Here is a 25,601-nt window from a genome sequence, read left to right as displayed (position 1 = left end):
TCCCACTTCAGTCATTCGACCGAAGTTAGGTAGAGAAAGGGAAAAAAAAGGTGCAGGGGTGTCTGAAGTTTATAATAACCCACAACCTGTCTAAAAGAACCAGGGCGCGCCGTGGACTCATCGTGTCAAAAAAGAAATACATTTATCAGGTAAGCATACATTTTCTTTTCTTTTTAAAGACACGACGAGTCCACGGATCATCTTAATTACTAATGGGATTCAATACCCAAGCTAGAGTACAGATATAAAACGGGAGGGACAAGACAGGGAACTTAAACTGAAGGCACCACTGCTTGAAGAACCTTTCTCCCAACAAAAAACAGCCTCCGCCAAGATAAAGTCAAATTTGAAAAAAAAAAACTTTGAAAAAGTGTGAAGAGAAGACCAATTTGCAGCCTTGCAAATCTGTTCCACAGAAGCCTCATTTTTGAATGTCCATGAGGAAGCAACATCTCTCGTGGAATGAGCCGTAACTCTTTCTGGAGACTGCTGTCCAGCAGTCTCATATGTAAAACATATGATACTCTTCAGCCAAAAAGAAAGAGAGGCAGTCGTAGCTTTCTGTCCCTTACGTTTTCCTGAGAAAACCACAAACAAAGAAGAAGACTGATGAAAGTCCTTAGTCGCCTGCAGGATAAAGTTTTAAAAACACGGACCCCATCCAAATTGAGCAGAAGGAGGATTAGGACACAAAGGAGGAACAACCATCTCCTAATTAATGTTCCGATCAGAAAATACTTTTAGGAAGAAATCCTAAGTTAGTACGTAAAACTACCTTATCTGAATTGAAAATAAGGTAAGGAGACTCAAACTGAAATGTCGAGAGCTCTGACACTCTCCGAGTGGAACAAAGCGCAACAAGAAACAAAACTTTCCAAGATAATAAGGAAAGCATAGGCTCAAATGGAGCCCCTTGAAAAACTTTAAGAACTAAATTAAGACTCCAGGAAGGAGTAACTGGTTTTAGCACAGGCCTGATCCTGACCAAGGCCTGACAAAAGGATTGTACATCTGGGACATCTGCCAGACGTTTGTGTAACAAAATAGATAAGGCCGAGATTTGACCCATTAGGAAACTAGTCGATAAACCCTTCTCCAAAACCTCTTCGGAGGAAATAGGTATGCTAGACTGAAGATCCAAGGAACCGCCACAGCATCTATCAGTTCCGCCTGGGGATCCCTGGACCTCGACCCATATCTCGGGAGCTTGGCATACTGTCGAGATGCCATGAGATCTAACTCTGGCTGACCCTATTTGAGAGTCAGGCTGGAGAACACTTCCGGATGGAGTTCCCACTCCCCCGGATGAAAGGTCTGCCTGCTCAGAAAGTCCGCCTCCCAGTAGTCCACCCCTAGGAAGTGGATCGCCGACCGATAGCAAGAATGGGCCTCTGCCCACTGAATTATCTTGGCTACCTCGGTCATCACTAAGGAACTCCTCGTTCCTCCCTGATGATTGATGAAAGCCACTGAAGTTATGTTGTCCAACTGGAACCTGATAAACTGGGCCGAGACTAACTGAGGCCAGGCCAGAAGAGCATTGAAGATCGCTCTCAGTTCCAGGATGTTTATAAGAAAATAGATTCCGACTGAGTCCAAACTCCCTGAGCCTTTAGGGAACCCCAGACAGCTCCCCACCCTAGAAGGCTGGCGTCTTGTCACAATCACCCAGGACGGTCTGCGGAAGTAGGTTCCCTGGGAGAGATGATCCAGAAACAACCACCATTGAAGAGAGTCCCTCGTCTCCTGCTCCAGTCGAGGAGACAAGTCTGCATAATCTCCGTTCCATCGCCTGAGCATGCTTAGCTGCAGAGGCCTGAGGTGGAACCAAGCAAACAGGATGATGTCCATTGCTGCCACCATCCGCCCGATTATCTCCATGCACTGGGCCACTGACGGCCGAGGAGTGGACTGAAGGGATAGACATCTTTGATTTTTTGACTGCTGTCAGAAAAATCTTACATATATGTGGAATCTATTATGGTTCCCAAGAAAGTCACTCTTGTATCTGGGACTAAGGAACTCTTTCCCAAATATACCTTCCACCCGTGAGTTCTCAGGAAGAATAACACCATGTCGTAAGGGATCCTGCTTGTTGAAAAGAGGCGCCTGGACTAGAATATCATCCAGATAAAGTGGCACCCCAATGCCCCGTGGCCTTAGTACCGCCAGAATAGACCCCAGACCCATTGTGAAGATACTGGGAGCCGTGGTCAGACCGAAAGGAAGAGCCACAAACTGGAAGTGTTTGTCTAAAAAGTCAAAGCCTAAGAACTTGTGATGATCCCTGTGGATAGGAACCTGTAGATATGTGTCTTTTAAATCCACTGTTGTCATAAATAGACCCTCCTGGATCAATGGAAGAATGGTACAAATATTTTCCATCTTGAAAGACGGAACCCTGAGAAATTTGTTTAGACTCTTGAGGTCTAAAATTGGTCTGAAGGTTCCCTCCTTTTAGGGAGCCACGAACCGATAATGATCAAAAACCCAACTTGATTGAGAAGAAGAACCTGCCCCTTCATGTTGTGTCAGCAGCAAGCTTCTTAAACCGATTTCCCCTATTCTAAATCCAATAGGGTCTCCGTGCTTGGTAGGAGGAATAAAAGAATTTCCCTTTTCACTATATTACATTAAAAGGAGCCTACTCACATAAAGGCCCTTCCCCTATTCCTGCGAGAGGGGTGTCTGTCCATGGAAGACAGACAACGCAACAAGCCAGTACGACGCTGCACTGGAAACAGTAGTCACACTAACCGCAGGTTGACAATGTAGACCCTCTAACTATTAATCATAGGGTCCGTCATCTGTATAGAGTCCCGAAGGAACTACTATCCTTTGAATTAAAAAAAACTCTAGACCAACGAGGGGATTCTATTTTCCTCTGGTTATCTTTCTTCTAGGTGTAAGGGAAGAAAAGGGGGGGACCCTATAACCCTACCTGGTACAGGAATACTTCCACCATGACAGGTCCATCATAATATTAGAAAAACCTAATGGTGTCTGAGCCACCCAGAGTAGCTAAAATTTCCTCAAGAAGCTCCTGATGAGATAAAGGTATTTACCTCATCCTTATCCGGTATTACCAAAATATCTTCCTCCTTAACTGCAGGGAAGAAACATTCGAAATAACCACCACTGAGTCAGACTATCCTGAGGGAAGAAGACCTCCTGCACACGTTTTCCCACAGTGTGGGGCAAAGAATAGACAAATGTATTAAAGCAGGACAACTCCATCTGGGCTATAAATATTTCTTTTGTAAAACCTTAGGAGAAATTTGTGGTATATCTGACCATTGTCACTATGCTCCTAAGCAGAATGTGCCTAGAGGAATAAGGTTTGGGACAAGTCTATCCTCATCAACTAAAGATTTCTCAATAAATGAGAAATAGAAGCGGATTGGTAGAACCACATTGGAATCCAAGCCTAAAACAAGAGACCTCTAGCAGGGCCTCTTGGACCACCTTGAATCATAAAGGATGGATTACACAAATAAACAGCTGGATTCTTTAACAGAATTAACACATAAAAAACGTTACTATGTCTTTAAAATTTTAAAAAGTTACTTTTTATTTCCGTGTGCAGTGGTAAGCTAAATTAGCATGCAAACATTGCAGAATTTATCAGAAACGTTCATTCTTTGTTCACATGTATCGCCATGACATTAAAGAAGTGATGTCTTGTACAGCAATTCCAGATGGAAATTGCAAGGAACCGCAGGGCACTGCATGTGAGATAGACAATTTAATGTACACTTCCTTAATCAATCTGTCTCACCTATGGCAAAATAATAAAAAGCGATATCTTGCACAGCAACTCCAGATAAAAATTGCAAGGAACCGCAGGGCACTGCATGTGTGATAGAAAATGTCATGTACACTAACTTAATCAATCTGCCTCACCAATGGCAGAATAATTAAATAAAAAAAAAACGATATCTTGCACAGCATGTGTGTTATCAAATGTAATTTACACTTACATAATAAATCTGACTCACATATGGCAGAATAATTGATAGGCTTAACCTGTTAATAAAAAAAAGCAACATATAGCAAGTGTTACTGTCTCTTTAAATTTTAAAGAGTCACTTTATTTTTATGATGTCAGAAATTATTGAATAAGTATGAGAGGAATTTTGGTATTGCCTAACTCTCTCTACACCTCAGCCTGAAAGCGAGGCCCTTGTTCCCAGCTGAGGCATAAGACAGCCTCTCTACACCAATCCTGCCCATGCCATAGCGCTATCTTAAGCGCAAGAACTGCGACAAGCATTGCTCCGTTTCTTCCGATAACTGGAAGTGATATGAAGGATGTGCCCACTGCAAGGCGCACACTCTAAAGTTAAATTCCTCCACTCCTTTGCGATTTTTTTAGAAGTGTAAGGAGGAAGAAGTGTAAAACCTTGGCGCCCTTTATAAGCTCCGCCCCTCGTGGGCGTTGCACAAGCTATCTCCCGGTCGCCATTGTTTAAGTAAAGGTACCGGGAGTAACAAGATAAAATTTGTGAACTGGAAATAAAAGCTGCTCAGTCTGCTATCTCTAAGTATAGCCACCGGGAGTAAGAGAACAGACTGAACAGCTTCAGCTTCAACAGCTGTTCAGTCCGTTAGCTCTATATGACAGAGATCGTTTAGAGCACATACTCTGACACACTCAATTTAATCTCACGGTCGGCTCTATTATTAAATGAGACAGCTAGGAGATGAAACCCATGTCACCCAGTGCCTGCGTTCTAGCTGCCATTACGTCTCCTGATAGAGGAGGAGAAACTGAGCCCAAGTTCAATGAGGTCTAAATAAAGAAAGTGCCCAAACGTTTTCTGAGATCCTTCTCTCCCCAGAAATAAAGTCAGCACTTACCTCATCTTCTGCCTGGCAGCAAGGCAGTTCCCAGGTTTAGGAGGTCCTCTCCCTCCCATGGCCCTGTAAATAAACGAAAATCCTGAATAATTTTCTTGGTAAGGGCAGCAGAATATGGGAGGCGCAGTGAGAAAAGGAAGAGAGTCAGATTCCCCTCAGTTTTTCAGAGTTAGTGCAGCATCAGTATGGGAGGCGCAGTGAGAATTATGTCCCGCAAGTTCCCATTGCTCTAAAGCCACCACTGCCCTACTGAAGAGACTGATATGGACTACGGCTACACCCTAGAACAAAGCAGCACAATCTTGCACTACTTTAAAAATAATAAACTCTTGATTGAAGAATCTAATCTAACACCTAACTTTACCTCTTCCTATCACTAACGTAGGCAAAGAGAATGACTGGACTGGGAGGGAAGGGAGGAGCTATTTAACAGCTTTGCTGTGGTGCTCTTTTCCTCCTCCTGCTGACCAGGAGGTGAATATCCCATTAGTAATTAAGATGATCCGTGGACTCATTGTCTTAAAAAAGAAATATATTGATGTGACACTCCTAATGATACCCAAAAATGAATTTTCAATTAGTTTGTCAGACTGACTTGAAAATAATGAGATTAAGTGACTAAAACCTCTAAACATTGCTGGTTGATTATTTGCATTGTATACTATGAGATGAAGTTTGCGGATGATCGCTTTCTTTTATATGTGATTAAGTAACCATTTTAGGGTTGGTCTATTCCAGCCTCAGACGCCTCTATAAGAACCCAAATGTTTAGATATGTCCTTGCTTGGGTTGAACATTGTGATTGACTCAACAATGCTTAAATAGGCAGATCCTAGCTTACACACAAAAGGTATCTTGGGGACTGGTCCCTCAGCCTCTGCCTGCTGGGTTGTCGATAAACTCCACATATAGATCCTCTGCTGTTATGTTTACAGCACTGGATAGGCTCTTGGTGCATGTCAATGAGAACTATCCCTGAAAAAACAAGATGTGCACCACATAGTTCAGTCTCAGCACGTTTCCATCATCCCAGGATATGCCTGATGAAACGGCCAGGAGGGCCGAGAAACGCGTAGCAATATTTTACTTGTACCTATTTCATATGTGCTTGTTAACCCTGTGCAATAAAAGTTTTTAATTCATTTTAATATAACTTGAGCCTGGAGTTTGAATACAAGCACACCACTACCAGACAGTCTAACATACAGGACAGCCACTGTTTCCAAGAAAGTGCCGGAGAGAGCCAGCTGGTCAGCTCTGAGTGCCAGCCCGCTTCCACAAGCACACTGGTGTGCTGTGCCAAAGTGTGAGTACCCTGTGCATACAATATTTGGAGTTTTGCCGAATTGTACCGATTGATACACACATTTGTGCGCCTCTCTTCTTTTTTTCACCATCTTAATGGGGGGGAGAAACACTCTTGCGGCAAACCCCATCAAATATTTTCATGTGCGCTAACCAGACATGAAAATATGAATATTTCACATTCCAAATGTTCTTCACATACAGAAATGATAAAGATAGATTAAGACACGCAGACACGCCCTTCTCTAAACCACCCTGTAGAAACTGAAGAATGTGCAAAATCTTCACCTTGTGCCAAGGAAAACTATAAATCGGCACACCAAGACAAATAAGCCCTCCACACCTTGTGGTAAATACATCTGGTAATGGTCTTTCTAGCCTAAAATAGGGTATCAATTACCTCCCGAGATATTCCACTCTGGGACAACTCTATGCTTTCAATCTCCATGCTTTCAGCCTCAGAGAATCTAGATTTTGATAGAACGGACCCTGAGCTAGAAAGTCCGGCCTCTGAGGCAACCACCATGGAGAAGCAGAAAATGCCAAGGAACTGCTAAAGCATCCACCAACTCTGCCTGATTATCTTTTGCTCTTGACCCGTATCTCAGAAGTTTGGCATTGAGTCTGGAAGCCATCAGATCTATCTCCGGGCACCCTACCTGTGGGTGATCTCGCAAAACACTTCCTGGATTAGTGATCATTCCCTGGAGTGCAGTGTCCATCTGCTCAGAAAATCTGCTTCCTAATTGTCCACGCCTAGAATATGGATAGCTGATATTTAGCACGGATACGTCTTTGCCTACTGAAGGATACGAGACACCTCCCTCATCACCAGAGAGCCGCGGATTCCATCCTGGTGGTTGACATAGGCCACCGCAGTGATGTTGTCCGATTGAAATAAAAACTGACTGAACACAACTGGGGCCTCAATTCCAGAAACCTGGTACCTTGGGCTCTCTGAGAATGCCAGGCAGCGCCCCAGCCTTTCAAACTCGCATCTGTTAAAATCTCCCAGGATGAGTGTAGGAAACATGCCCTGAATGACGGGTTCCTGAAACAGTCACCAAGAAAGAGACACTCTTGTCACTGGATCCAGAGAAATTGTCCAAGACAGATCCAAGTGATTATAGTTCCATTGATTGAGCATACATAACTGTAGAGGTCTCAGATGAAAACGAGCAAAAGAAACAGCATCCAAGGCCACCACCATGAGGCTTTACCACTTCCATGCATTGAGCCACTGAAGGCCAAGAAGTGAATTGAAGGATACGGCAGGCAGACTGCAACTTCTGCCTGTGCCGATCTGTGAGATAGATATGCATGCTGATAGAATCTATGATTACACCAGAAAGTTCACTCACGTTGCAGGAACTTTTTTCCCAGATTAAATTTCCAGCTATGCGTCTGAAGATACAAGAGCAACCTCTCTGTGTGAGGTCACTGAACGTAAAGATGGAGCCTGAACGAAGATGTCGTCAAAGTATGGAGCCACAGAAATTCCCTGTATTCGGACTACAGCAAGAAGGGCCCCTAGAACCTTTGTAAAGATTCTGGGAGCTGTAGCAAAAACCAAATGGAAACTCTACAAACTGGTAATGTTTGTCCAGGAAGGCAAAAAACTTAGTTACTGGTAGTAATCTCGGTGAATAGGGATGTGAAGGTAGGCAAACCTTCAGATATAGGGTCGACATGAACTGACCATCTTGCACGAGAGGAAGAATGGACCTGATGGTCGCCATTTTGAAGGAAGGTACCCTTAAAGGGACACTGAACCCAAATTTTTTCTTTCATGATTCAGATAGAGCATGCAATTTTAAGCAACTTTCTATTTTACTCCTATTATCAATTTTTCATCCCCTTGCTATCTTTATTTAAAAAGCAAGAATGTAGGTTTAGATGCTGGCCCATTTTTGGTTCACTACCTGGGTTGTCCTTGCTGATTGGACAGCACCAACGTCCAGGGTCTGAACCAAAAATTGGCTGGCTCCTTAGCTTAGATGCCTTCCTTTTTGAATAAAGATAGCAAGAGAACGAAAAAAAAATTGATAATAGGAGTAAATTAGAAAGTTGCTTAAAATTGCATGCTCTATCTGAATTATGAAAGAAAAAAATTGGGTTTAGTGTCCCTTTAAGAATTTGATGAGGCAGTTCAAATATTAAATGGGACAAAGCTCCTTTTTGGGAACAATGAAGAAATTTAAATAGAACCCTTTTCCTCTCCCTGCAACAACAACCCCAATAGGTAGCCTTCCTACACTGTGTAGAAGATCTGGTGTCCTTTTTTTCCCGACTTCCCAGAGATAAGGAACCTGCATCTTGGAGGGCGAGATCGGAAACCTATTTTGTATCCCTGAGTAATAATGTCCATAACCCAAGGGTCCTGGACTGATTGAGCCCAAGCTTCCTAAAACTAAGATAACTTGCCCCCTACTTGACCTGATCCCAGGTCGGGGACCGACCCTTCATGCTGACTTGGTGTCTGGGGTTGACGTCTTAGGTTGTTTGTTTTTGCTCCACACCGGGTTAGGTTTCCAGGTGCTGCTTGGAGTTATGGACTTAGAACAAGACAAGCACTTACACATCTAACGAAATGAGACAAAATGTCCCATAGGAAGTCCCTTAAATTTAGATTTCTTGTCCTGGGACTGAAAGGCCCCCTTACCTCCAGTGACAGTAGGCCCAGAACTTTTTTTTTTTTTCTGCGATGAGATTTTTTTAGTGAAAAAATTTCTGCAGGGTCTAACCACATACATACATACACATATAGACAAACACACACAATACACATATACATACAGATACATACAGACATACACACACATTTATTAAAGAAAAGAAAAAAAATCTGACTCCTAAAAGCATTTTGGTTGGCTCCTATACTTAAAATAAATTTGTCAAGCCCTGACTTACCTTTTCTGCTATGTGCTATTACCCTGTACCACACTGGAGTTCAGGAAGGGGGAGGAAATTTACACATACACATGCATACATCCGCACACAGACAGATACATACATACACACACACACACAAACAGATACACATTAACCTCTTAAGGACATATGACGGAAATTTTCCGTCATAAAACAATTGAGCAAACTGAAAGCTGTGTCCTTAAAGGGTTAAAAGAATAAACAAAACAATTCTGGCTCCTAAGTATTTTGGTTGGCTCCTAGAATAAAATTTGTTAAGCCCTGACTTACCTTTTCTGCAATGTGCTGTTACCCTGTAGAGCACTGGAGTTCAGGAAGGGGGAAGAAATTGGAGAGGAACGTAGTAAATATTTACATTGAGAGAGAGAATGGAACAGTGACACCTGCAGACAGAAATTAAATGTGCAGGCAAAAAAAAAAAATGTCTGCATAAACATTACATTTTCTGCGATGAGAGCAAATACAGTCCGTGAAACTTTTTAACAAGTACTTTCAATTGGTACTTTTAACTGATTTTTTTTTATTTATTTTTTAAATAGCCAAAAATAAGAGTTCTTCTTTAGATTTAGGTTGCCTTATTTCTTTCTCTGTCCAGGTGATCACATACTGCCTCAATAATATTCAGGTCTGGACTCTTTGGAGGCAAGTCCATGACTGTCAGTGTTGTATTTATGTCTAAATATGATTACACTGCATCAGGAGTGTGCTTGTGATCTTTATCATGCTGAAGAATAAAACCATTCCCAACCAGGCCCTTTCCAGAAGGAATGGCATGATGAAATAAAGCCTGTCTGTACTTTTCAGCATTTATGATCCCATCAATTAGGACAATATCCCAAAACCACTGGCAGAAATGCAGCCCCAACTAGGGCAAGCCATCCACCATGTTTCACTAAAGGCCGCAAGCACTCATTCTTCCATTTCTCTCCAACTCTTCTCACATATTGTCAACGTTTGGACCGAAAATGTTCAAACTTGGATTTGTCACTCCATAATACTCTTTTCCACTGATCTTCATTCCAATCTTTGTGAGCTTTAGTTAGCCTTTTCACCCTGCTCCCCTTCCGATAAAGTGGTTTCTTGGCTGCTACCCTTTCACAAAGACCATTAGTTATCAAGTTTCTTCGAACTGTAGAAGGGCCATCTTAGCATCCTGATGAAGCTGCCAGATGCTGAGCCGGGTGCTTGCTGGACTTCTTCCGGTCTCTCAAAGAAACTTCTCATCAGATTTTGAAAGTTTTCTTGGCCTTACAGTCCTTTTTTTGTCCTTGACCTCTCCCGATTCTTCATATTTCTTCATAACAGCTTGAATACCATATCTTGAGTATCCAGTTTGTTTGCCAATTTCCCTTTGAGAGTTGCCTTGCTGATGCAAAAGGACAATTTTATGTCTGTTAAATTCTGCAATCTTTGTAATAGACATTTTTCATAGCAGTAATTTTGACATGAAATTGTAGGACAAATACTGGTGTTAGCAATTACAAAAATTAGAGTTCCATTCTATTTAGGTTTACAAGAGCTATTGCTCAAGTGTATAGGGAGGTGACACTAAATACTTGCCACTTCAGCCTATAGAAGCTTTTTTTTCTGTTTTAATACTGCATACAAATAGTCTGTATTTTCTGTTTGTATTCTTATAAAGAGACTAAGAAATAATTATATATGGTCATTATACCATTGCTAAAACAACAAATCTAATGGTGACATTCTACTGTAGCGTTCATAAATGGGAGATAAAAAGAAAAAAATATCCTGGTTCCATAAATCATTGCCAAAAGGAAATACCCATAGAAAAAAAATGTTTGGGGAGAGTTTCCCAGCTCTGTCCACCCTCTAGGAAGAGGAAGGGTTGGTGCTTGAGGGATTTTTCACTCACTCCTCACATCCAGTCCTTGGCTATTTCCCGCGGTTTGCACCTTAACAACCCATTTGCCACTTTGTCACATAAAGCAAAACTAAGATTTAAATCCACTATTTCATCATCATTTCCCGCCTTGACTATCAACCCTGCGGTATGGTGTGTTTAACCCCTGCAAAGGGGTTAAACACAATGCAGAAAATACAGCTGATCCAATTAGCAACACTAGTCACGACTCAGATGTGCAGCTGATTGGAACAGCAGCTTTTTCCACACAAGACCAGCAGTGCACCACGAGTCTAGAACACGGTACGGTCGATAGTCTTAAAATTGCATGCTCTAAAAGATTTCTACTATAATAGCCCTAACTCTGACATTCAAGGCCCTCAATAACACTGCTACCCCCTATATCTCAGACCACTTCTCCAGATACTCTTCCTCACTCTGCTCATGACCTCCTGCTTTCTCACCTCTCGGTTTACCTTCTTACATTCCTGTCTACAGGACTTCTCCAGATTGGCCCCTACTTCGTGGAACTCCCCGAGTCGCTACACAAAACTCTCCCCTAGTTTTCAAAGTCTCCAAGCGCTCCTCAAAGACTCTAATGTTCTGGGATATATATATATATATATATATATATATATATATATATATATATATATATATATATATATATATATATATATATATATATATATATATATATATATATATATATATATATATATATATATAGTAACCTTTTTTACCTAGTTCCTCTCCTCCTTTTGTCATCCACTGAACCCTCTTAGCATGTAAGCCTAAAACTGTTCTGTAGATCCACTTCAGGATAGTTAATTTACAACAGTGCAATTCTTGGCAGGGCCCTCTACCAATTTTCCCCCTATAAATGCCACCGTGCATATAATACCTATGTTTATAGCGCTGCAACATCTGATGGTGATATACAAATAATGGATAATAATAATATAATAATGATTTATTACCTAAGTATTCTGTTGATGGTCTCTTACTTTTAGGTGTTGTAAGATGATTTGATTTCTACTTACAAATGACAAAATGTTTTTAATTGGGTGGTCCCTTGGTTCACGTAAAGGTCAGAGTGCCACAGACGTTTCTTTAGCTTCTTGGCTAAAACTCTTGATTACCATGGTTTACTTGGAGGTGGGACAGTCTTTTTCAAAAATGCATTCTTGCATTTTTTATTAAATCAGTTCCTCTTCTTGGATTTTCAAGAAAGGAGCTTATATATTTTCTCGAAATTCTACCACCCAATTACTTGTGGATTCCACTGATTGGGTATTAGTTTTCAGGAATAATGGCTTGTGGATTTTTTAAATATTTTTTTTTTTCTGTCGGCAGTTTTAAATTGTGCCTCATTTTCCCTGTCTTATCCTTTCCTACTTCTCATTTCTTGGCTATACATCAGACTGGAATACCAGAGAGGTGGGAGGAATTAAGTGCCCTTAGAGCTATGGGTATCTTTGCCTCCTGCTTGTGGCCAGGAGTAATGACTTGTGGATTTTTACCACCATGAAAGAAATTAATTTATTAGGTAAGCATAATACCAGGGACATATTATGTCCTAGGCCAACAAGGCCAGTGCCTAGGAAAACAGATTTGGGAGGGGCAGCACATCTGCCCTATCCTCTCTCTAAAAGCCACCACACAGTACAGTGAGCTATAAAGTGCAGGCTTTTACAGAGAAGACAAGGCACGTGCACTGATTAAGGTCGCTCTTTACAGGCAGTGCTCCTTTAAACCGTTGCTTCATTTAGAGTTGTCTGAATGTTTGCAGAGGAAGCGTTCTTGGTGAGAAACTTGCCCAGAGATCTGCTTACAAGGTAAGGCTGGAGGAGAAGACCTTGTACCGATATGTCAGCTGCGGTGGGTCTGCAAGCGCAGTGCTTATTGCAGGTCTTAGTAACTAACAGACTGGATGCGTTTGTGCACTACTTAGATCAGCTTGTGATGTCTAATCAAACTCTCAGCGCTAATGTATGTTAGCTACTAATAGCTAGCTTTCTTTACTATTTACTCTGTGGGTTCATGAATGCAAACGGACACCTAAAAAGTTTCATTACTTGAATGATTATATTTACTGTATGTTGCATGTGAAGGGCAGTGATTGTTTCAAAGTGTATTCTTCTTTCCCCCTCTCCCTTCTTTCCCTTTCTCCCTCCCTCAACTCTCTTCCTCCCTCAACTCACTCCCTCCCTTGCTCCCTTCTTTCACTCCTTTCTTTACCTCCCTTCTTTCCCTTCACCCGTTTTTTCCTCTCCCTCCCCACTTTTCTCTTCTGTCTCCCTCCCTTCTTTCCCCTCCCCTTCTATTCTCTCCCTTCTCTCAGGGAGAAAATGGCATGAGATGCATGCAATTCAACCCACCTGTATGAAAGTGTTTTGCTAGCCCATTTTCTTTAGAATTGTTATGAGAAAAAAAAAAAATGTTTTACACACTGACCAAAAGAATATTAAGAGGGAAAACAGGCCTAAAACCACTTATTTATTTATTTATTTTGGGGGGGGGGGGCAGCAGGGTTTTGAGTACCTATGGCACGATGAGTCCACTGATCATCTTAATTACTTTTGGGATATTCACCTCCTGGTCAGCAGGAGGCGGCAAAGAGCACCACAGCAAAAGCTGTTAAATATCACCTCCCTTCACTCCCACCCCAGTCATTCTCTTTGCTTAGATTAGAGGTGTTAGTTAAAGATTCTTCAATCAAGAGTTTTTTTATTTTTAAAGTAGTGCAAAATTGTGCTGCTTTGTCCTGGGGTGTAGCCGTAGCCCACATTAGTCTCTTCAGTAGGGAAGTGGTGGCTTTAGAGCAGTGGGAACTTGTGGGACATAATTATCACTGCGACTCTCATACTGATGCTGCACTAACTCTGAAAGACTGAGGGGAATCTGACTCTGTTCCTTTTGTCACAGGTCCATAGGAGGGAGAGGACCTCATAAACCTGAGAGCTGCCTTACTATCAGGTAGAAGAGGAGGTAAGTGCTAACTGTTTACTGGGACATAGGGCTCAGGAAAGGATGTACTTATTTTAACTTGGGAAAATAAGCTCACTCATGGGACATGGGTTTCTTTATTATGGCAGTAAAAGCGCAGGCACTGGGGAAGTATGCATTAAAATATGGTGGTTTTCATCTCATGGCTCTTCTTAATAGAGACAAAACTGGGAGATGACTGGATTAGGCACGCCCACGATGAGCGGTACTAAGGAGAGCATTGCGCGCCTTTTTTTCATTCTTCATCTGTCGGAAGAGAAAGTTTGTTATTTGATTTGCTGCGTATCTAGGAAGAAATGCTTGACAGTCTAGTCAGCTACACATCTCAGCTGAATTGGAAACGTGCAAAACAGTCTCTGTAGCGCTCCAGTGCTGTTGGGGGAAACGGTGTAGAGGTGATCTGCAGGGCCATTTTCTATTTATACATTGATTACACTAATAAAGGGTGGGGGGGGGGAGTTACGTTTTAACATTTAAAGAGACAGTAACGTTTTTTTGCTAAGTCATAAATTGGAGAAAGGATTATCAACTAGTTCCCTAAAGGGTCAAATTTCTGCCTCATCTGTTTTGTTACACAAGCGTCTGGCACATATTCCAGATGTACAATCATTTTGTCAGGCCATGGTCAGGATCAGGCCTGTGTTTAAACCAGTTACTCCTCCATGGAGTCTAATTTAGTTCTTAAAGTTCTTCAAGGGGCTCCGTTTGAGCCTATGCATTCCTTAGATATTAAACTGCTATCTTGGAAAGTTTTATTTCTTGTTGCTATCTCTTCTGCTCGCAGAGTGTCATAGCTCTCGGCATTGCAGTATGAGTCGCCTTAACTTATTTTTCATTCGGATAAGGTAGTTTTACGTACTAAGTGAGGATTTCTTCCTAAAGTGGTTTCTGATCGGAACATTAACCAGGAGATTGTTGTTCCTTCATTGTGTCCTAATCCTACCTCTCGGAAGGAAAAGCTTCTGCACAATCTAGACGTGGTTTGTGCTTTAAAGTTTTACTTGCAGGCGACTAAGAATTTTCGTCAGTCTTCTGCATTGTTTGTGGTTTTCTCAGGAAAACGTAAGGGACAGAAAGCTACAGCTACTTGTCTTTCTTTTTGGCTGAAGAGTATAATACGTTTTGCATATGAGACTGCTGGACAGCAGCCTCCAGAGAGAGTTACGGCTCACTCCACGAGGGCTGTTGGCTGTTGCTTCCTCATGGGCATTCAAAAATTAAGCTTCTGTGGAACAGATTTGCAGGGCTGCTACTTGGTCTTCTCAACACTTTTTCGAAATTTTACAAATTTGACACTTTTGCCTCGACTGAGGCCGCTTTTGGGAGAAAGGTTCTTCAAGCAGTGGTGCCTTCCGTTTAGGTTCCCTGTCTTGTCCCTCCCATATCATCTGTGTACTCTAGCTTGGGTATTGTATCCCAATAGTAATTAAGATGATCCGTGGACTCATCGTGTCATAGAAAAGAAAATCTATGCTTACCTGATAAATGCATTTCTTTTTTGACACGATGAGTCCACGGCCCACCCTGTTCTTAAGACAGGTTGATGGTTATTATAAACTTCAGACACCTCTGCACCTTATTGCTTCCTTTCTCTCCTATACTTCGGTCGAATGACTGGGGTGGGAGTGAAGGGAGGTGATATTTAACAGCTTTTGCTGTGGTGCTCTTTGCTGCCTCCTCCTGACCAGGAGGTGAATATCCCAATAGTAATTAAGATGATCCAAGGACTCATTGTGTCAAAAAAGAAATACATTTATCAAGTAAGCATAAATTTTCTTTTTTGTTATTTTAAATTGTATTCATTTTTTGTTTTGACATTTTGATACATGTAACTGCCCTGAATAGACCAACGTTTGTTTTTTTCTTTTTTATGGTTGCAGAGGTGTACCTCTTTATGACTAAAGCTCTGGGAGTTCTGTTTATCAGCCATTAAGCATTAGTAGGACGCACACAACTGATACTGCATTATTCATTTTTAACATCTTTCCAAAAAAAAAAAATTTTTAGTTCAACGACCCTAGATCTTACCGTTGAGCTAAGTCATCTGCATTAAATTCTGGTTTGTCCAATAGCGACTGCACCAAACACCTTGCCATGGCTGTGTCATCTGTGTATGTTAGGTCTAAAGAAAAACAATACAGAAATGTAATTATCTCCTGTTTACTCAGTAAAGACAATGATACATATAATAAACATAAAACAAGTAGGAAGCAGAACAAATGCACCATAGAAGTTATACAAATGATTTTAGCCTCTGGGGCAATTATTAAATCTTTATATGGAGTACTTTTGCAATGAAATTGCGATTTTTTTTTTTTTTATGGAAATGTAAAGATTTTGGAAACCATATTGGAAATAAAAGATCCTACTTTAAAAAGGAACAGTGTACAAAATAAAAAAATAAAAAAAAACACTTTTCAATTTACTTTTATCATCAAATGTATTATTTATATTGGTAACCTGTGTGAAAAGCAGGTATGTTGACTGAGGAGCATGCATATGTCAGAAGAAAACAAAATAGCACCGTCTGAACGTAGCACAAGATTTATGTGTACCATATAGATAACACTGTGCTCACTCCAATGGTGAATGATAATGGGTTCGCAAGAACCAGCACTAATTTGCTAAAATGCAAGATTGTAAAAAGCTAAACAAAAAGCAGAGATAAGGGGCAGTTTGCAGGGCTTAGATACTGGTAATCAGAGTTGAAAAGCAACATAGCAGTGTTGATTATGAAAAACATAGGGAGTGGGTAATAAAATGATTATTTATCCTTTTAAACAATTTTCAAGTAAACTTGCCTTTAAAAAAATAAAATTAAGAATTAACATTTTAGTATCAGTCACTCCTACCCACACTGTGCTGCTGCTGATTATTGGTTAGAAAGCTTTTCTTTAGAGAATACAAAAAGTATTCATATTTTCAATAAAGGTTGTGATTTTAAACAGGCAAAAACAGATATTTCAAATGACAAAACAAATTATGCTAGGCACGCCCTCCAGAACGCGATCGCATCAGGGAAGCGCCAGTGGCTTCAGGAAAGCCAAGCGGTTAGGACGCTGTATTTCGTCCTTCGGCACTAAAGACCAGCAAATTTCGGACGAAATACAAGGGTTAAACAGATACTTAGCTAAGATCAGTAATACAAAACTTACAAATTAAAACATGCAATTTTTGCATTAAAGTGAAGGTAAAGTTAGCATGTTTCGATGTTTGCAAATGTAAATAGCATAAAAAATAAGGGTAGTTTAATTAATCAATTTTGTTATTGCTCAATATTTACCGATTTATCCGCGTTTTTAATCTTGAAACTACTCGTTCTGTAATCTGCCCGTTTTTTTTCCGTAGCCAGGTCACGTTTTTCTAGTACCCAATCATATGTCTGGCCGTTAGGCGGCCGTCATTTGACGTCACTTCATTAGTATTAATAGTGCGCATGCGTTAGTTACGCGCAGGCGCAATTAGGGGTTATGGCGTGATGTGCGCATGCATTCAGAGAATCGCGAACGCGCATTTACAATACGTATAGAGCGGGTGGGAACGCTCTATACGTAATACAGAAAGAAACCAGGAACTAGATGGAGGGAGGAGCTATAAGCGGCCGAACACATAGAGAAAAAGTATTTATTTTATATTTATATGTATACAAATATGTGTTAAAAACTTAGCGATCTTGGTATATATCAACTAATTAACATACTACTGCTTTCAATTGCGCAAAACTTTACCTTCACTTTAATATGTCCCTTTAAAAGGGAAACAAGAAAGGAAATTTAAAAAAGGTAACAAGTTGGAAATATTAGGTTAAAGCTTAAAGTGAAAGTCAATCCTAGCGTACAAACTCTAGGATTGACTATTGAAACAAATAAAGGGGACTTTCATTCATGAAGTATAGGATACTTCATGTAGAAAGCTCCTTTATTTGTTTCAACCGATCGCCGTTTTTAGCTGCTACAGCAGCCCACAGCTAAAAAACATTTTGCTAAGAGGTGACGCTTTCACCTCTTAGCCAATAGCCGTGCAGTAAATCCGGCTTGGCGCCCATTCAGATTAAGTATATCAGAAAATTACTGATTTCATAAGAAATGGTTAGATAGATCATTGAAATTATCACCTTGGTCCTTGCGCACATCTATTCAACTTCTTCTATTCATTGAGCATATAAAACAAAACAGAGTTGATTCTGTGTACATAGATTTGCAGGGGAACAATGGCACTACAGGGACAGTAAAGTCAAATTTAACCTTTAAAGGGATACCAAATAGGGATGCATCGAAATTTCAGCCGCAAAAAAGTTTCGGCCGAAAATGGCATTTTCGTTTTTCTGCCTGTTATTTTTGGTAAAATTATTGTGTAGCATATTTCAATTTTGATGCTAGCCTAAAGCTGCTGTTTGAGTGTATTACTTAACTTACTGTTTTGCATATAATAATAGTTTTCTAGGACTATACTTCATTTGGATAATTGTTAAAAAATAAAATTTAAAAAAAAAAAACTGTTAAATCTGATTCTGTTGCACAGAACTAAATACAGAATAGTACAGTATATTGATATTTAATATTGTTTTAAGTAGGGATGCATAAATATTTTGGCCAAAAATGGCATTATCGTTTTTTTTCTTGGTAAAATTATTGTGTAGCATCCTGGATTTTCGGTAGGGCTGAAACAAAACAACTAATCGACTTAATAGATAATGAAAATCGTTGTCAACGATTTTTATTATCGATTAGTTGGTCAGTCGATTAGTTGGGCTGCATGCAGCACGCAGCGCACGTGTGCAGAGTCAGGAAGAGAGGAAGACGCGCCGTGGGACAGTTCACTTCGCCCATGCTGTGCGGTTATAAAGTAGGTCTCCCCCCGGTTATCTAACTTAGTTTACATGCTAACTAAACATGCAGGCTGCAGTGAGTCAGATCGGTCCTGTAAGAGTGTGGACGATTGTTGGGAAGGGCTGTGTAGGTGGGGGCCATCAGTCATTTATCCTGCACACTCCAGCCGTTGGCTCAGGAAACTTATAGTGCTAGCTAGCAGACGTCAGCGAGACTTGGGAGTGCTGTCAAGGTAAAGAGCTGTGTGAGGGAAAAGCACAAGCTGTGATAAAGCTTAGGCCTAAACATAGGAAAAAGTTTGCGAACGTGTCTGCTAACTTAGTGACTGGCATCTGCAGGCACCATGTTTATTTATCCCTCAAAAATATAACATGGTGCCTGCAGATGCCGGTCACTAAGTTAGAACCTAAGTTTGCAACTTTTTCCCTATTTTTAGGCCTAAGCTTTTATCACAGCGTGTGCCTTTCCCTCACACAGCTCTTTACCTTAGGGAGATAAAAAACGGCCATGTGTTGGGAAGGGCTGTGTGGACGGGGGTATCAGGGACAGTCACCATTTATTCCAGCGCTTAGGAAGCCTTCTTAGGGTGTACTGGAAGTTGCTTTTTTGTTTAAAATAAATATGTATTGGGCTTGGCTGAAAGGCTTGCAGATCCTGCAATATATTATTTAAAAAAAAAAAAAAAGCAATATTCCCTCCCTGGTAGTCTAGTGGGGGAGCATTTGGTCTGCACATCTGAGAGCTGGAAATTGGAGTAGCAATTAGTATGGTTTGTCTATAGTGTACCAACACTACAGACCAACCATACTAATTGCTACTCCAATTTCCAACTCTCACTGACTTACATCACTTAGAGCCAACCAGAAGAAGATAGATAGATATATATATATATATATATATATATATATTGTATGTAGTGTACCAGAAAGAGGTGTAGATCAAATGCTCCCCCACTAGACTACTAGTACTTTTTAATATATATTGCAGGATCTGTAAAAGTAACTGGCACTGCAAAATAGCTATTGCACATGGTTGGCTAAAAATTGAAAATCAAAAGGTTAAGGATTTTTTTTTTATTTATTAAAAAACAAAACACCCCACTCCCACTCCACTGGATCCCCAGGGATTTGAAATTGATATTATATATTTATATAATCTTCAAGTTTTTGCTATGTGTGTGATTTTTTTTTTAAATGTGTGTTTGAATCTGTGCGAGTGTGTATGAATCAAATTCAATTAATGTATTATTGTTCCTGCTAATTATACCCACAACTTAATAAAATGTGCTTAGCTTTTAGAGAGAGCAGACCAAAAGATTCCTTATTTTATTTCTCACCGTTTACTTGCAGATAGCATTACTTAGGAGTAGAGAAAATCAGAAAATTAAAAAGGAACTTATTAGTACCTCTGTTTATGTTACAACCTCACTGGAAGCATAATCATGATGACATCCCATGTAAACCTAAACTATTTTTTTTAAATAATTTTGAGAAAAATAAGTCATTTTAGTTTTTGGTTTTCTGGAAACGGCAACAGAGAGATAAGTTGAACTTGAAACCAGTCCACATCTGCTCTAATAATATTTTTATTTATTTTTTGCTGATTTTTATAGGGTTGGGGTTTTTTTGTTTGTTTTTTACCGATTAATCGAAAAAATAATCGACCAACTAATCGATTATGAAAATAATCGTTAATTGCAGCCCTAATTTTCGGGTGCGGTCCAGAATTCCCATTTCACTGCATCACTAATACCAGATCCACATTTTTTTCTTTAATTATTAAGATAGAGCATGCCATTTTAATAATCCTATTAAAAACAACGGCACTTTAATTCATCAAAATTGATATTTCAGTTCTTTTCTTCAAAAACGTACCTTTTAATCCTTGCAGCCGCACCAGCGATTCCCCCGGCCGTCGGAAGCCTCTGCAGATGTTAGAAATGACAAACCCGGCTTCCTCCAATCACGGCTTTCCCCCAGGGTGAATCTTGGCCTGATGCAACACCGTGATTGAATGAAGCCGGATTCGTCATTTTGGACCCACGAAGACGGCTTGCGACGGACGGAGGAAGTGCTGGAGCGGCTGCCAGGATTAAAAAGTATGTTTTTGAAGAAAACGTGTGAAATGTCAATTTTGATTAATAAAATGTGCCCTTGTTTTTAATAGGTTTATTAAAAAACGGGCACTAATTCATCAAAATTGACCTTCACTTAAAGTATTACAGTGCCCCACCCCCAGTTATGTCATAATGCCACCCAGCTGGCAAACATGTTCTGGCATAAAACCCTATCTGAAACATGAAAGAAAAATTTGGGGTTTCGTGTCTTTAAATCTGTGGTGACTCCCTAGTTTGATTTTATTTTTATTCTTTTACTTCCACTCAATATTTGTTTTCCTTTTAAACACAAGCTGCAGAGTTATGCAATGGAAATAAGGTGCATCTTCCAGTGTCATTCTTGGAAGCCTTTGATAATGTAATTAGAAGTTCCCAGTTTCATCAGGAGTTATAGAAGATGTTGGAAGTGTATATATGAGCTGCTTTCACTGCACTTTTACAATAATGCAAAAAGATTGTTTTCCTCCTGGCACCCTCCTTTTCAGGAAGAGAGGAAAGATCAATAGGTGTAGGGGTTCTACTTACCCACCAGTTATCAAGGCACTCGATCTTGCAGAAAATGGCAGAGATCTGTACCAAAAAAAAAAAAACACAACACTACACACTGATTACTACTCAGCTGGCATCCAACCACCATGCCCCTGCCAAAGTCTGTCAATTCAGCTGTGTGGTATAGTTGGTTTCAATGTAGTTTGACAGGTCTGACAGATGCTCACCGTGTCATTTGCATATGTGGAGATACCAAATACATTTTCCAACATTGCAACTTACAAATTTTTGAGCTGGCTCCTAAATTTTCCGCAAACTTGTCAACGTTGTGGAATATATTCATGTATAATGTGTGTGTGTGTGTACACATAACCATTTAATTTTCAAAAAAAAATATTAAAAGTGTATTTACACACATATATACTTTATTTAAAAATACACATATGGATGTATAAAAACTAAACTATATATATGTGTGTGCGCAAATGGGGGGGGGGGGGGTGACCTGGCATTATACTTTCATTTATTCCTGTTACGCAGTTAGAACAACGGCACAAGTCTTCTTTTGAGAGTGAGACAAACTAATTCATGTTTTCTAGACGACAAGGAAGTTGGTTTCTTATTCAAGCTGTTTCTTATTCATTTTTTTTTGTCAGACTGCTTTAAATTGACTTTAAAATAAAAATATAGGTTTTATTTATATAATAATATGATTCATATAATGTAGTTACACAGAGGTGGAATCCCTTTATACAACAATTGAATATACAAACTTGAAAAAAGGGCATACGTTGGCACCAATAAAAATATTACTATTTTGAATAAGTAACAGATATTTTCAAAGGGTTAATAACCATTGGGCCACTAATTTCACTATAAATATATACAGGTTAGATCTCCCTTCATGACATGCAATTGTGTTTAGCCTGGCCCAATGGTGTTTTGGGCACAGAAATTGATGCCAACACTGGCATAAGTGACATAATTCTCATTTTTGAATAAGTAACATATATTTTCAAAGGGTTACTAACCATTGGGCCACTGATTTCACTATGAATATATACAGGGTAGATCCCCCTCCATGACATGCAATTGCTTTTAGCCTGGCCCAATGCTGTTTTTGGCACAGAAATTGATGCCAACCCTGGCATAAGTGACATAATTCTCATTTTTAATAAGTAACAGATATTTTCAAAGGGTTAATAACCATTGGGCCACTGATTTCACTATGAATATATACAGGGTAGATCCCCCTCCATGCCATGCAATTGTTTTTCGCCTGGCCCAATGATGATTTTGGCACAGAAATTGATGCCAACCCTGGCATAGGTGACATATTTCTCATTTTTGAATAAGTAACAGCTATTTTCAAAGGGTTAATAACTAGGGTTGCACCGATACCACTTTTTTAAGACCGAGTACAAGTACCGATACTTTTTTTCAAATACTCACCGATACCAACTACCAATACTTTTTTTATGTCATAACAGTTTACCAAGCACAATACAGACTAATGATTTAAGATCACTTCTTTATAATTATGAACTGTATCTCAAAAGGCATTTTGAAATAATAAAACAGTTTTATGTGTTTGTTGTCACAAAGTTCACAGAATATGTTTATAAATGAAAATATTACAATAAAATATATTAATAATAACAATAAATAACAGCTGCAGCAGCTGGGGCTGGAAAGCTACAATTTAAAGGGGTGATTACTAGATGCAATTAGGTTGTAGGGTGCCTATATAACTCATCAATCTGACATTTGTACTTAATACAAAGTAATATAATTTAATTCTGAAAATAATATTATAATATACTACTAATAATAATAATATACAAGTACTCATGCAAATACTTGGTATCGGTGCAACCCTATTAATAACCATTGGGCCAATGATTTCACTATGAATATATACAGGGTAGATCCCCCTCCATGCCATGCAATTGTTTTTAGCCTGGCCCAATGGTGTTTTTGACACAGAAATTGATGCCAACCCTGGCATAGGTGACATAATTCTCATTTTTTAATAAGTAACAGATATTTTCAAAGGGTTAATAACCATTGGGCCACTGATTTCACTATGAATATATACAGGGTATTTATTCATAGTGACATCAGTGGCCCAATGGTTATTAACCCTTTGAAAATATGTTACTTATTAAAAAATGAGAATTAGAGCACCTATGCCAGTGTTGGCATCAATTTCTGTGCCAAAAACACCATTGGGAAAGGCGAAAAACAATTGCATGTCATGGAGGGGGATCTACCCTGTATATATTCATAGTGAAATCATTGGCCCAATGGTTATTAACCCATTGAAAATATCAGTTACTAATTCAAAAATGAGAATTACAGCACAAATGCCAATGTTGCCATCAATTTCTGTGCCCAAAACACAATTGGGCCGGGTTAAAAACAATTGCATGTCATGGAGGGGGATCTACCCTGTATATATTTATAGTAAAATAAGTGGCCCAATGGTTATTAACCCTTTGAAAATATCAGTTACTTATTCAAAAGTGAAAATTAGAGCCCTATGCCAGTGTTAGCATCAATTGTTGTGCCCAAAACACAATTGGGCCAGGCTAAAACAATTGCATGTCATGGAGGGGGGTCTACCCTGTATATATTAATAGTGAAATCAGTGGCCCAATGGTTATTAACCCTTTGAAAAAATATGTTACTTATTTAAAAATGGTAATCAAAGCACCAATGCCAGTGTTGCCATCAATTTCTGTGCCCAAAACACAATTGGGCCAGGCTAAAAACAATTGCATGGCATGGAGGGGGATCTAACCTGTATATATTTATGATGAAATCAGTGGCCCAATGGTTATTAACCCTTTGAAAATATCTGTTACTTATTCAAAAAAGAGAATTAGAGCACCTATGCCGGAGGTTGGCATCAATTTCTGTGCCAAAAACACCATTGGGCCAGGTTAAAAACAAATGCATGGCATGGAGGGGGATCTACCCCGTATATATTCATAGTGAAATCAGTGGCCCAATGGTTATTAACCCTTTGAAAATATCTGTTACTTATTCAAAAATGAGAATTATGTCACCTATGCCAGGGTTGGCATCAATTTCTGTGCCCAAAACACAATTGGGCCAGGCTAAAAACAATTGCATGGCATGGAGGGGGATCTACTCTGTATATATTCATAGTGAAATCAGTGGCCCAATGGTTATTAACCCTTTGAAAATATCTGTTACTTATTCAAAATGAGAAATATGTCACCTATGCCAGGGTTGGCATCAATGTATGTGCCAAAAACACCATTGGGCCAGGCTAAAAACAATTGCATGGCATGGAGGGGGATCTACCCTGTATATATTCATAGTGAAATCAGTGGCCCAATGGTTATTAACCCTTTGAAAATATTTTGAATAAGTAACAGATAGTAATATTTGTATTGGTGCCAAGTTTGTATATTCAATTGTTGTATAAAGGTATTCCACCTCTGTGTAACTACATTATATGAATCATATTATTATATAAATAAAACCTATATTTTTATTTTAAAGTCAATTTAAATCAGTCTGACAAAAAAATGAATACGAAACCAACTTCCATGAATAAGAAACAGAATTTCACAAATAAGAAATAGCTTGAATAAGAAACCAACTTCCTTGTCGTGTTTTCTAGCTAAAATGTGTTGTCATTTTGTTTCAACAATATTAATGGGGTTTTTGGAGAACCATATAAATACAGTGATCTGTATAATAGACAAACACGTCATGTAGTGGGTTACCGTCATCCACTCGGTCTCCTCTGTCCACCTCCTTTAAGAAATCACACACACTCCCGAAGGACACTCTGTCCATCCCCTCAAACACAGATCCAAGGCAATCCCCGGCGAGTGCCCCAAGAAGAGCACCACGGAACCGAGACAAACTGACTGGCAGCGACATCACTATTTACAACCACAAACACTAGTCAATTAGTCAATGCTTATGAAAAGAAAGTGAAACTGACAATATTGCCTGCGTGATTACATCAACCAATCACAGTGTTGGTACAGTAAAAAAAATACGTACTCCGCTCTGCTGGCCAATCACGTTCAAAACCTAAGACTGAAGATCAGTTAGACCAATAGGAAAAGGAGGTTGCAAATTTATCCTTATAGTAATAGCTGTGGTGGGCGGGGATGGCGTAATTAGAAAAGCGAAACAGATGTATTTGTGTGTG

At 39.6% G+C, this 25,601-nt stretch overlaps 1 protein-coding gene across 1 annotated transcript in view; it reads right to left on the bottom strand.

The window, feature by feature from the left end:
* Positions 1-25,393, bottom strand: part of ADPRS (ADP-ribosylserine hydrolase) — a 73,604-nt gene extending 48,211 nt beyond the window's left edge. Inside the window, exons 1-2 of the mRNA XM_053705361.1 lie at positions 25,165-25,393; positions 15,998-16,091 (exon numbers count right to left, since the gene is read on the bottom strand). Coding sequence (XP_053561336.1) covers positions 15,998-16,091; positions 25,165-25,324 — 254 coding nt within the window. The 5' untranslated portion in view covers positions 25,325-25,393. The remainder of the gene's footprint in view (positions 1-15,997; positions 16,092-25,164) is intronic.
* Between the last annotated feature and the right edge of the window lie 208 nt (positions 25,394-25,601).

This window comes from Bombina bombina, chromosome 3 (assembly GCF_027579735.1).
Source record: "Bombina bombina isolate aBomBom1 chromosome 3, aBomBom1.pri, whole genome shotgun sequence".
Classification (NCBI taxonomy): domain Eukaryota; kingdom Metazoa; phylum Chordata; class Amphibia; order Anura; family Bombinatoridae; genus Bombina; species Bombina bombina.
The sequence above is the reverse complement of the archived record's forward strand: the minus strand, read 5'-3'. Positions and strand labels throughout refer to the sequence as shown.